At 42.6% G+C, this 12,141-nt stretch overlaps 1 protein-coding gene across 3 annotated transcripts in view; it reads left to right on the forward strand.

Annotated features, from left to right (window-relative positions):
* Positions 1 to 128: 128 nt before the first annotated feature.
* slc18b1 (solute carrier family 18 member B1) overlaps positions 129 to 12,141 on the forward strand; it is a 13,308-nt gene continuing 1,295 nt past the window's right edge. The window contains exons 1-12 of one of the 3 annotated variants that reach the window (XR_013206616.1): positions 156 to 298; positions 461 to 597; positions 748 to 843; positions 933 to 1,006; positions 1,181 to 1,328; positions 1,600 to 1,756; positions 1,936 to 2,072; positions 2,373 to 2,474; positions 2,763 to 2,854; positions 3,380 to 3,475; positions 5,508 to 5,605; positions 12,003 to 12,077. Coding sequence is in view for 2 of the 3 variants with exons in the window: in XM_077238874.1 (XP_077094989.1) it covers positions 274 to 298; positions 461 to 597; positions 748 to 843; positions 933 to 1,006; positions 1,181 to 1,328; positions 1,600 to 1,756; positions 1,936 to 2,072; positions 2,373 to 2,474; positions 2,763 to 2,854; positions 3,380 to 3,475; positions 5,508 to 5,583 (1,140 nt within the window). In the remaining variant the exon portion in view is untranslated. Of the gene's footprint in view, positions 299 to 460; positions 598 to 747; positions 844 to 932; positions 1,007 to 1,180; positions 1,329 to 1,599; positions 1,757 to 1,935; positions 2,073 to 2,372; positions 2,475 to 2,762; positions 2,855 to 3,379; positions 3,476 to 5,507; positions 5,622 to 12,002; positions 12,078 to 12,141 lie in introns of those variants that run through there. The other 2 variants (XM_077238874.1, XM_077238873.1) reach the window with 2 other exon arrangements.

Raw genomic sequence — 12,141 nt, forward strand, 5'->3', positions numbered from 1 at the left:
TTTCCTTGGGAAAATCTGATTGATAATGCCAATAATTCCCCATTTTGTTACTTCACAGTTGCAACTTCCAGCTGAGTGTTCCGCAATTTGCGAATCGGTTAGACCAAATCATTGAAAAGAATCGGTTCAAAATAATGATTCTTTTGAGAATCGGACATCACAACCGCCGTAAAATAGTACGAATCGAACATTATTCATCATCACTGTTGATTTTTTCCCAGCTGACAGGTTGAAAACGCGGTAGTAGAGTTAAAAGATCTCAGAGACTTGGCAATGGATGTCGATGAAGAGGATAGAGGTATGTGAATACATTTATTTGATTAGGTCCTACTTGTTTTCGGGTGATCAACATTTAGCAACTTTTGGACCTTTAACGAATTTGCGGACTCTTCAGCACGTTTGCCAATGACCATTCTCGTTCTCGATTACTGATCAATGAATGCATGTACACGTTATATAGGTGATTCTTCACCACCACCAGAGACTCCAGCCACTAAAATGTCCAGGCAACAGATATTAACACTTATTGCTATGGCCTCCATAAACTTCAGTTCAATGATCTGCTATTCCATTCTGGGACCATTTTTCCCAAATGAGGTACATTGATTGTAACTGTTAATTTATATAACATGACTTGTATAATAAACTATAACATGAAATTGTTCTATGTGCTCAGTGCATTTAAAGTTTTTAAGGCATAGGCTTCTGCTTCAGTGTAATATAATGTTTCCATGATTCGTTTTCTAGGCAAAGAAGAAAGGTGTCAGTCAAGCTATGATTGGTTTAATATTCGGAATCTATGCATTATGCACTTTGGTGGGCTCTTTGGTACTTGGTAAATATGTAAGTTAATGTTAATTTCAGAAGATAATTTTCAACAGTTTTCCATAATGGATTACACATTCTATCAGTGCATTTGACCTCTGTTTCAGATTGTCCAGATAGGAGCTAAGTTTATGATTGTGGCAGGGTTGTTCATATCGAGCGTATGTACTGTACTTTTCGGGTGAGTATATCTGTGTTTTGTGTCTTTTAGTCCAGGTCTATTAGATTTTATACCATCTATATAAGTGTTTCCATATTTTCTTTTTAGTAACATATTTAAAATACACAGTCCTTGTACTCATAGCATAGGTGTAAACAATATTTGTGTTTGTGAATAATATAACTTATTCTGCAGGTTTCTTGACCAAGTGTCTGATGGTACAGTTTTCATCGTGCTCTGTTTTATCACACGAAGCATAAATGCAATCGGCTTTTCTGCTGCTGTTACATCGTCTTTTGCGGTTTCAGCAAAAGTTTTCCCCGACAACATAGCAACTGTTTTGGTGAGCTGTGGTCAGTGCATGTTTTTCAGTGGAGTAATATTGTTTTGGAGTAAACTGACAAAGGCTGCACTATTGCTCATGTCACAAAGACATGCTGTTTCTCAAGAGAATCATCATTAGATTCTGTTATTCCGTCTGTCTGGTTGTTGCGTTTCTCACGGGCGGGGCATATACACAATGATGGAGCCATTCTTATGTTTTTAATAGATGTATTAAAACTTGTCTTTACAGTGAAGCAGAAGGGTAAATCATTAATGTCTTGTTTTCACAGGGCTTCATGGAGATTTTTACAGGGCTTGGCCTGATATTGGGGCCCCCGTTGGGTGGTTGGCTGTATCAGTCATTTGGATATGAAATCCCATTCGTTTTCACGGGATGTCTTCTGCTTGCAACAGTACCCCTCAACATGTGGATTTTACCGAGCTTTGGTTAGTGCGGATTTCATACTGGTTAAATGTCATGATTTTAATAATTTAATTTAAAGTCTATTCCATTTATCATACTTCTACTTTTGTCACAAGGATGGGATTGCCATGTGACTGATTTTGTTGTTGTTTACCCTCAAGCCATAGAGATAGACATGTCTGTTTATCTCATTCTTATATAGACGCTGTTCCTTCCCAGAATTCCTTCCTCAGATTGTGTACCAGAATAAAGATCCTTCTCATCTGCTTTGTGGTGTTCACATTGAGCTCAGGACTTGGCTTCCTGGATGCAACACTGTCCATATTTGCCATTGAAAAGGTTCATCTTTAGAAAGTACATTGATATCTATCTATCTATCTATCTATCTATCTATCTATCTATCTATCTATCTATCTATCTATCTATCTATCTATCTATCTATCTATCTATCTATCTATCTATCTATCTATTTTTATTTTATGCCTTAACAAATAGATTACATGTTTTTAATGTAAAATCACCATAGTTTCCATTAGGGAAAATGTTTAAAATTCTTCATTAAAAAATTTTTTTGTAGTAATGTTAAAAGTTCTCCCATAATAATACAAAAACATCTTTGTGAATGTTTTGTGTGAACAGCTTAATCTCAGCGCTGGTTCAGTGGGGCTGCTCATGATTGGACTTTCACTGCCGTATGGGGCGGCATCACCCATCTTTGGTGTGATCAGTGATAAATATCCTGTAAGTCAACATTTACAATAATTATCAACATGATTACAGTGATGACTGGATATTCTTAAAAGTTTATTCTTAAAAAGATTTGTTTAGAATTTCTAAAATGCCATTTGACTGTTTATTCTTTTACCTATCTTCCTACTTTTTTGCTCATTTATTTAAATTAATTTGTTTTTTGAAGATATTTAGTATTTAATTTGTTTTGGTTTGTAATTGATTTTTAGGTAAATATAAGCATACATTAAATTTGATTAATTAAGAAATAATTTGTCTGCAAAATTATGCTCTGTGCAGTCAACAAGGAAGTGGATGATGGTGATTGGAGGAATGGCCACAGCAGTGAGCTTCTGTTTCCTTGGCCCACTTCCTGTTTTTCATGTTAGGAGGTAAAACATTACTTTCACATTTTTTGAATGTTAATTTCTCAGCTTTTGCTTTATAGCATGTTAACTGTCTGTGTCCAGGTAGCAGGACAATTGGTGCTTTTTTCCTAAACAAATATTTTAGTAAACATCAGAAATTCGTAATTCGAAAGCTTAAAAACTCAAAATTCATCCTTTGAAAACTGTTTTGAAATTGGACGTTGACACGGGACTTTAAAACCTTTTAGTGTGCTCTATTTTTGGTTAGATATATGATATACAGTGTATTTTCTTGCAATTTTTGTTTAAATTGTTTTAAAATATATGTAAAATATATAATTTGTATGAAATACAAAAAGTTTAGTTCAGTACATATGCTTTACTATAAACTCAATCTTCCATGACTTTTTTACACTCATTTTTGAACTGCTTTCAATTCTGCAATAATCTGCTGAGTGTCTTCTTTAAAAAGAGACCAACTGTTAACGGGTTAAGTTTTGTTAATGCACTGATCCATTACTAATAATTTTAATGTTTTTGTTTGTTCAGTCAGCTCTGGCTTACCGTCCTCATGCTGGTCGTGGTGGGCTTTTCTCTGTGTATGACCTGTATCCCCACCTTCGCTGAGATGATCGCTTGTGCACAGTGAGACTTTAATTCACCCAGTTATGTCAGAGCTGATTCCTGGAATGGTTTGAATAAGTACAGTTAACTCTGAAACTAGTGCTGGGCAGTATGACTAAAAATCTCTCTATCACGGTATTTTTAAAGATTCTGGAGGTTTCACACAAGGTGGCTGGCTGCTGTATAAGTCATAAACCCTGCATTCCATAATCTAATGGGACACCACACAAGCCAAAATAAAAAAAAATCCAATTACACTTCAATTATTTTCCAAAGATGGTTTCTGTAATTTTAGATAATTCTTATCACACAGACGTATGTTCAAGTGTTCTTTCTTCCAATAGGTCTGGTTTTAGTAAGTTATTTGATGCTATAAAAAGGGGATGTAAAGAACCGCACAACTCATGGTATTATGGGCAGCAACATTGACCTTATAAAACCTGGCAAACGTGCACAGACATGTCCAGGTAGCAGCAGTGTAGATGTCTGGGCAATGGTTTTCCTGCTGCCTTTTAAGCCGGTGTAATCGTCTCTACTATCCATTTAGCTAGCCTCTCCTTCGACGCAGAAGCACCCTTTTTATACCACCATAACAGAGAAATAACCGGTCTGACTGTCTGAATTGAGTGGTAGTCTTCACATAACATCTCAAAGTTAAGCACTCGAATCAGACCCTGAAGAAGTCTGAAAAGAGGCCAGCTCAATGCTCTGATTTATAAACTGAGGAAGGAGGACTTTCAGAGGAAGAATTGGGTCGTAGGACCCCCCCAGAGCAATCTGGCAACCAACTCAAGTACTACTAACCGACTGTGTATGCAATTCACTGACATGTTCTGCAGAAGCAATAGCCAAAAAAAAAAAGCAACAGTCTTCAGGGACATCCATTTATTGTCAATGCTCTGTAAGGGCTTAAACTGAGATGAACAAAGGACTGCAAGTGGCCACACAACAAGTGCCAGATTCCAAGCAGGCTTCAGAGGTCATGCACCCTTCAGAAAACTTCAGACAAGACTTTGAGATCCAAGAAAATATCCCCCAACTGGGACATGATATGCAGAAATATCAGTAGCGTACACCTTCAATGTGGAAACTGCCTTGCCCTCATCCAGTAAATGTTGAAGAAACCTTGATACTCTTGGAATGTCACATGTTGCAGGATTGAGCCCATGTACCTGACACCATGCGGAAAACAGCTTCCAACACGAAGCATAGATGTTTCGTGTGGAAGAAGCCCTCGCATTGGAGATGGTGTGGAGACCCACAGAGTCGCAATGCTCTAGAGAAGGGTTCCACTCAGTGGACAGAACCAAAGCTGTATGTGAGGTGGCTATGGATGCCAGATGCTGCCCTCTAACTGGGAGAGAGGGTCCTTCCTGGGGGTCCAATGTTTGCCAGTTCGAAGTTTCAGTAACGAAGGAAACCATGGTCTGGCTGGCCATCATGGTGCCACGAGTAGAACGTTGTGCTTGCATAAGGGAGATCCTGTGTAACGTCTCCCATAACAAAGGGATTGGTGGAAACCCATAGACTAGGCAGTTTGGCCAGTTGTGAGAGTGCATCCTGGCCCAAGTGACTGGATGCTTCTGTCTTCGCAAACCATTAGCGACAGTGAGTGCTCATCTCTAAAGCACCCTGTGAGGGAAGCATCGGTCGTGACCATCTCCTGCCGAGAGGTAACAACACCCAGGGACACCTCTGCCTTCAGGAACTCTAACCGTCTCTATGCATGTATGCAATGGGGAAAAATTGCAATCAGTTGGTGGCATTGTCTGGTGGGATTCAGCAGCAAACCATTGTTCCATAACTGGAGTGGTCTGAGGTAAGGTAAGCACAGTGGAATCACCACTATATCAGCTGTTAGCATCCCTATCGGCTTTAAGGCCACTCTGTACTGCAAAGACACAGCCATGCTAAAACAAGTCAAGAGTTGCCGATGTTCACTGCTCGTTTCTGAGAGAGGGCGGCAGACATTAGTTGGATATTCAGTCATTCCTATGAATTTAGTGGTCTGTGTTGGAATCAGACAGTTTTTTTGTTTTGTTTCCATTCACAGAAAAGCCAGTTGTCCAGATAAGACAGAATACATATACCTCTCATCCAAAGAGGAGACAGAGCTTGTGAAAACGTGAGGAGCAAGGGACAGCCCAAAAGGTAGAACTTTGAACTGGTAAGGTTTGATTTTGGAAACTGAAACGCAGAAACTTTCTGTGATGAACAGCAATCAGAACATAAAGGTATGTATCTTTCAGGCTGATACTCGCAAACCAATCATCCCATGCCTCAGACAGAAAAAAACACCAACTACACCAACAACAATTCATTTGCCTTAAATTGAGAATTGTGCGGCAACCACCATCCTTCTCAGAAAAAGAAAATATGTGAATATCCCCTTCTGAACGAGGGGATGAATTCTTTCTATGGCTCCCTTCTCTAACAGTGAACAAATTTCCTGAGAGAGAGCCATCAAACAAACTACGTCCCTGACAACAGTTGGGACAATTCTTGAAAATCTGGGGGGTGTCGAAACTGCAGAGTATAACCCCTGCTCAGAGTCGTAAAAAACCCTGGGGTCTGGTGTGTAGTTCCTGCATTACTCAAGCTGCTCAGTCGAAAAACGATCGACCGCTAGCCCAAGCACCGCATTCGTTGTGTGTGCGACTTTTAGTGGCAGTGGGGGGATGCTGACTGGGTCCTCCCTGCAAGCGTGCTGGTGGAAACGTTGCTCCTTCATGTTTGGGCAATGTTGATGTTGTGAGGGCAATGTCAGATCTTGCGAGGGCAATGTCAGATCTTGTGAGGGCAATTGAAAATTCAGCCACACAGTCTTAGCATGGTGACATGGCAAAAGAAGTCACAGCTGAGGGCTGTCTGGAAAGAAAAAAAAAAGTTTGGCTGGGCAGGTGACTCATCAAGACCTAGATGAGCTATATGTGTCTGACCAGCAAGCTGTGCCTCAGGCTTGTTACATCTGGCCCGGCCCTCTAGCTGCTACCGTAGGCGCACACCAGGCTCAACACCCCCTGGTGAGTCGGTACAGTCAGCAGCTGCCAACGCCGAATCCCGGGCGGCGGTTAACTAACCCGGAAAACTCAGCTTGTCTGAGTCTGGGCCTGTGGAGCCCCTGGTGGAGGAAATTCCACCAAAATGGGTCTTTTGACCTTCCACTGCAACCAGAATCATCTCCAGTCGTCTTGACTACGTCTTGCCACTGGGTACAGATGAGGCTGGTCGAGAGAGTGAGGTTGAATGCTGCGCAAATCACCCTCACTTAAATCCAAGTTCTCTGCGCAAGTCATGGCACTTTTTCTTACCATCGTCATTATCTAAGTCCTGTGGCGATGGGTGAGCGACGAAGCAGCAGGGACGGATATGCTGGAAGCTGTAGCCGCAAACCTGCACGCAGGCGGCTCAGGATATTGGTCGTTCTCGCACTGGACCGAAGCAGCAGTGAAGTCCGGCAGCACCCTGAGTGACTGAGCAGCCCTATTCAGGATCGCACTGCTCACCTCCGTCGTGAGGAAAGGGTTAGAAAAGGTACCCTAAACATTGTCTGCTTCAAAACATCCTGGCCAGCCTACCGCAGCTGGCGGGATCCCATACTTGCGGTCGAAAAACAAATAAAATGAAAAAGACCAAAGTGATACCACTCATTGTTGGCGCCTGGAATGTGCGCACACTGATGGATACATTCGGATCAAAAAGACCTGAGAGACGCACCGCCCTCGTGGGCAGAGAGCTAGCCAGATATAATGTGGATGTTGCTGCCCTTAGTGAGACCCGACTGGCCGATACTGGACAAGTGACTGAAGTGGGTGCAGGTTATACATTCTTTTGGAGTGGACGAGGCCAGGAGGAGAGACGTGATGCTGGTGTTGGTTTTGCAGTAAAAAATCACCTGGTCAACCAACTGGCAAGCCAACCCAAGGGGATAAACGACCGTTTAATGACTTTACAGCTCCACCTATTTGGTAAAAAGGCGGCCACCATCATCAGTGCCTATGCCCCTACCATGACGAACTCTGACGAGATCAAAACCAAGTTCTATAATGACCTGGAAGTCATTATTGCTGCTACAGCCAGCTCGGACAAACTCCTGATACTGGGTGATTTCAACGCCAGAGTTGGAAGTGACCATCAATCATGGAATGGAGTCATTGGTGCACATGGTATTGGAAAATGTAACAGCAACGGTCTTCTACTGCTGCAAACATGCTCTGAATTTGACCTGCTCATCACCAACACGATATTCCAGCTACCAAAGCGCAAGAAAACTTCATGGATGCATCCTCGTTCACACCACTGGCACTTGATTGACTATGTCATCGTGAGGAGAAGCGATCGGCAGGATGTCAGGGTGACCAAGGCAATGTGTGGTGCTGAATGTTGGACTGACCATCGTCTCATTATCTCCAAATTAAACATCCGGATTAAGCCTAGCAGACGCCCACAAGGACAAAGACGTGTTAAGCGTCTTAACATTACTCGCCTACAACAGGAACATACCAGACTGGCCTTTGTTGAGGCTTTAGACCATCACCTGGAGTCTCTAAGCTTTGAGCATACAGACGCTGAGGCAGGTTGGACTGCTCTCAAGACCGTACTGCATTCTACAGCCCTTGAATCACTTGGTGTTCCATTACGTACACATCAAGACTGGTTTGATGAGAACGATGCAGAAATCCGAGCACTCCTTGACGAAAAACATCGCCTGCATAAAGCATATCTGAATGACAGCAGCTCAAGTTTAAAGAAAACTGCCTTCCTCAACATTCGCAGGATTGTTCAGCAGAGACTCAGAGTCATGCAAGATGCCTGGCTGTGCGCAAAAGCTGAGGAGATTCAATCTTACGCTGACAGTAACAACACCAAGTGCCTCTATTATGCACTCAAGCAGGTCTATGGTCCGCAACACTCAGGAACTTCATCTCTCCTGAACTTAGATGGAACAACACTCCTTACGGAGAAGGACAAAATACTTGAAAGGTGGGTCGAACACTACAGCGCGGTCCTCAATCGGCCATCATGCATAAATGAGGAGGCAATTGCGAGATTGCCTCAAGTTGAAATAAACCAGTCCTTGGCTGTTCTACCATCCACTGAGGAAACCAGCAGAGCAATAACACTTCTTTCATCAGGCAAAGCTCCAGGGTCCGATGCCATTCCAGCAGAAATCTACAAGGCTGGAGGGCCTCGCTTAGTCGAGAAACTGACCGATCTCTTCCAGGCCATGTGGAAATTAGAAGCTGTTCCTAAGGAGTTCAAGGATACTACTATAACCAATCTATATAAAAGGAAAGGCAATCGGCAGGACTGTGACAACCATAGAGGCATTTCCATACTATCAGTCGCTGGCAAAATCTTGGCAAGAATCCTTCTGAACCGCCTAATTGTTCACCTAGACCAGGGTCTGCTACCTGAGAGTCAGTGTGGCTTCAGAAAAGACCGCGGAACCATTGACATGGTATTTACTGCTCGGCAGTTACAGGAGAAATGCCAAGAACAAAATGTTGATCTATATATGGCTTTCGTTGATCTAACAAAAGCATTCGACACAGTCAGCCGGGAGGGCCTATGGAAAATCATGTCCAAGTATGGGTGTCCAGACAAGTTCATTGGCATTGTGCGCAATCTCCATGATGGCATGATGGCCAGCGTCAGAGATCAGCAAGAACTCTCTGATCCGTTCCCAATCACAAGCGGGGTGAAGCAAGGCTGCGTTTTAGCGCCAACGCTCTTCAGCATGGTGTTTTCTGCCATGCTGCAAAACTCATTCCACAATCACAACACTGGGATTAACACCATCTACCGTTTTGATGGTGGGCTATTCAATCTGCGGAGGATGCAAGCCAAAACTAGAGTGGAGGAAGTCACTGTTCGGGAACTCTTGTTTGCTGATGACTGTGCTCTGGCTGCTGGCTCAAATAAAGATCTACAGGACAGTATGGACCACCTCTCCTCAGCTTGCAACAACTTCGGCCTAACAATTAGCACAAAGAAGACTGAAGTCTTATACCAACCTGCTCCTGGTAAACCCTATACTGAGCCAACCATCTTTGTGAATGGGCAAAAGCTTTCAGCCGTTGACAAGTTTACTTACCTTGGTAGTACACTGTCCTGTGCACATAGATGATGAAGTTAACATCAGGATTGTCAAGGCCAGTGCAGCCTTTGGACGTCTACGTGACTCAGTATGGGAAAGGACTGGCATCAAGCAGGAGACAAAATTGAAGGTCTACCGGGCTGTTGTTTTGCCAACTCTTCTTTATGGGTGCGAAGCTTGGACAGTCTACCAGCGCCATGCCAAAAAATTGAATCATATCCACTTGAGCTGTCTGAGGAAACTGCTGAGGATCAAGTGGCAAGACAGAATTCCTGACACGGAAGTCCTCCGCAAGGCAAATATCCCCAGCATCTACACCATGCTTGCGAAGGAACAGCTTAGATGGAGTGGTCACGTGACTAGAATGTCTAACGTGAGACTTCCAAAACAAGTTTTATTTGGCGAGCTGAAAAAAGGCAAGCGAGCACAAGGTGGCCCCAAAAAGCGCTACAAGGACACTCTTAAAGTTTCCTTGAAGAGCTTTGGACTCGACCTGAAAAGCTGGGAATCCCTAGCACAGGACCGATCTGCCTGGAGTAGAAAAGTCCAGGACGGTGCAATCCTCTGTGAGAGCAGGAGAAGCTCCTGTGCTATCTTGAAGAGGCAGCAGCGCAAAGTTACCAAGAAAGAACAAGTGGATGCACCTCAGAGTTCTACATCCTTCCTGACCTGTCCAGTGTGCCACAGGGAATTCCGGGCTCGGATTGGCCTTTTTAGCCATCTGCGCACTCATCAAAACCCAACAAAATGACAAACGTGCCATGGTCATCATCAATTTTTGATGGACGAACAAGAGAGATGAGCTATTGCCATTCGAAGCACGGCCGAAGTATTATCAGAAAAGGACTATTTGTTTTGATGATTGAACTGACGCTGCTGAAAGCATCCTGGGGTGAAGGATGTCCAGTAACATGTACGCACCCCATGATCACGAAAAAAAAACCAAATCCAAAGCACACGAGGAAAGCACATCCAAGTCAGAAAGATGTGAAAAGCAAGGGGAATTAAGGGACTCTTCCCCCACCTCCCCGCTTCTGACCATTCTCATCCTCCTGTGTTGTCTTCACAGGTTGAAGTGAATAAAGCAAACATTTGATCTCTGCCATCTCTGAAGAAAGCACACCGACCATGTTAGAGAGTGAAGTTTTCTTAGCACACGAATGTTCTTCACTTTGCGATGTGGCCCTCTTCTAAGATGGTAGCGCCGGTTGCTGAAGATGCCCTGCATTTCTGACCTTGTGGAGGGGCTAAATCCAACTGCCTGAGCTTTACCGTTGAATTCGAGTCTAACTCGACAAGGGGCTAAAGACTGCAGTACAAACACAGGTCCGTGAGAGCCTCTCTCAGATGTTGAATACCCAAACACGACGTACAAATATCATGTACTTCGGATAGTGGCGTAAGGTTTTAAGTCAAGTGATGGTAATGAAGCAAGAAAATATATAATAAATAGTATTCCTCCGGGTAGAACCAACAGGCAATTCCAACGAAAATCTTACAAATTAGAAAAAATATATTTTTACAATGGTTAAAAACCGTCAAATGAAAAACAAACTCACCAAATGCTGGCGAAATAATATTCCAAACCTGCTGAAAATGGTTTAGGAGCTCACTGACACAGCTTGTGAAGACGATATCTCGCTGCTCTTGTAAGCAGCACTTGACAGCGTTAATATTACTTAAAAAAATAATTGCCTATCTCAACCAGGCAAGAAAGTCAAAGCCCCTTATAACCCCCAGGGCTCAGTACTATGTCACTACATCACTGTTGGTATATTCTCTCGAACTATCTGGCTGGCTCTGCGATAAACCACTAGTGTTACACTGCCTCTGGCAGTCAGTAGGAAAGAACAAGAACTGAGATGTTCATTCACAAACGCAGAACATGCAGACTTAAGATTTCAATACCAGTCTCTTTAATGTTTAATATTCACAGACACAAGTTTATATTGAAATTTGATTCATTGTACAGCTCTACTTTTGTTTTATTCATCCAAAAATTCTGACATTCCTCTTTATACAGTAAGATCCATTTATGATTGGATTACGTTTGCGTTTTCCGCATCGTGGAAATCATAGGGCTCTACGTTTGCGTTTTCCACATCGTGGAAATCATAGGGCTCTACATGTTATTTTTTCAATATTAAAGAGAGTTAGTTGTGTGGATTAATTGTTGTGTTATAACCATTAGAAAGAAGGATATGTAGTTAATAGATTTCCCCTCTCATTACACTCCACTTAGCGCACTTTGTGGCCATTGAATAGATGCAACACTTGTTCGTTAGGCGCTGACATAGCGGCATATTTCATATTTCATATTTGAAAAATGCATATCATACACGAAATTGAAACTGGTATACTTCCCAGCATTACCTGAAACTGAACAAAATGCTACAATACAAACCTGTAATATAGTATGTTTTGATGCACACATTCCTGTTGTTGCAGTGAATATGGGTTTGAGGAGAGCTTGAGTACACTGGGATTGGTGTCAGGGTTGTTCTCTGCAGTGTGGTCTGCTGGGTATGTATTGAATTAAAGTTTACATGTTACTCAAGTGTAGTTTTTATAATTACGTCATTAAACC

Source organism: Siphateles boraxobius, unplaced genomic scaffold (assembly GCF_051911475.1).
Source record: "Siphateles boraxobius isolate OS27281-9 unplaced genomic scaffold, OSU_SipBor_1 22, whole genome shotgun sequence".
In the NCBI taxonomy this organism is placed as follows: Eukaryota; Metazoa; Chordata; class Actinopteri; order Cypriniformes; family Leuciscidae; genus Siphateles; species Siphateles boraxobius.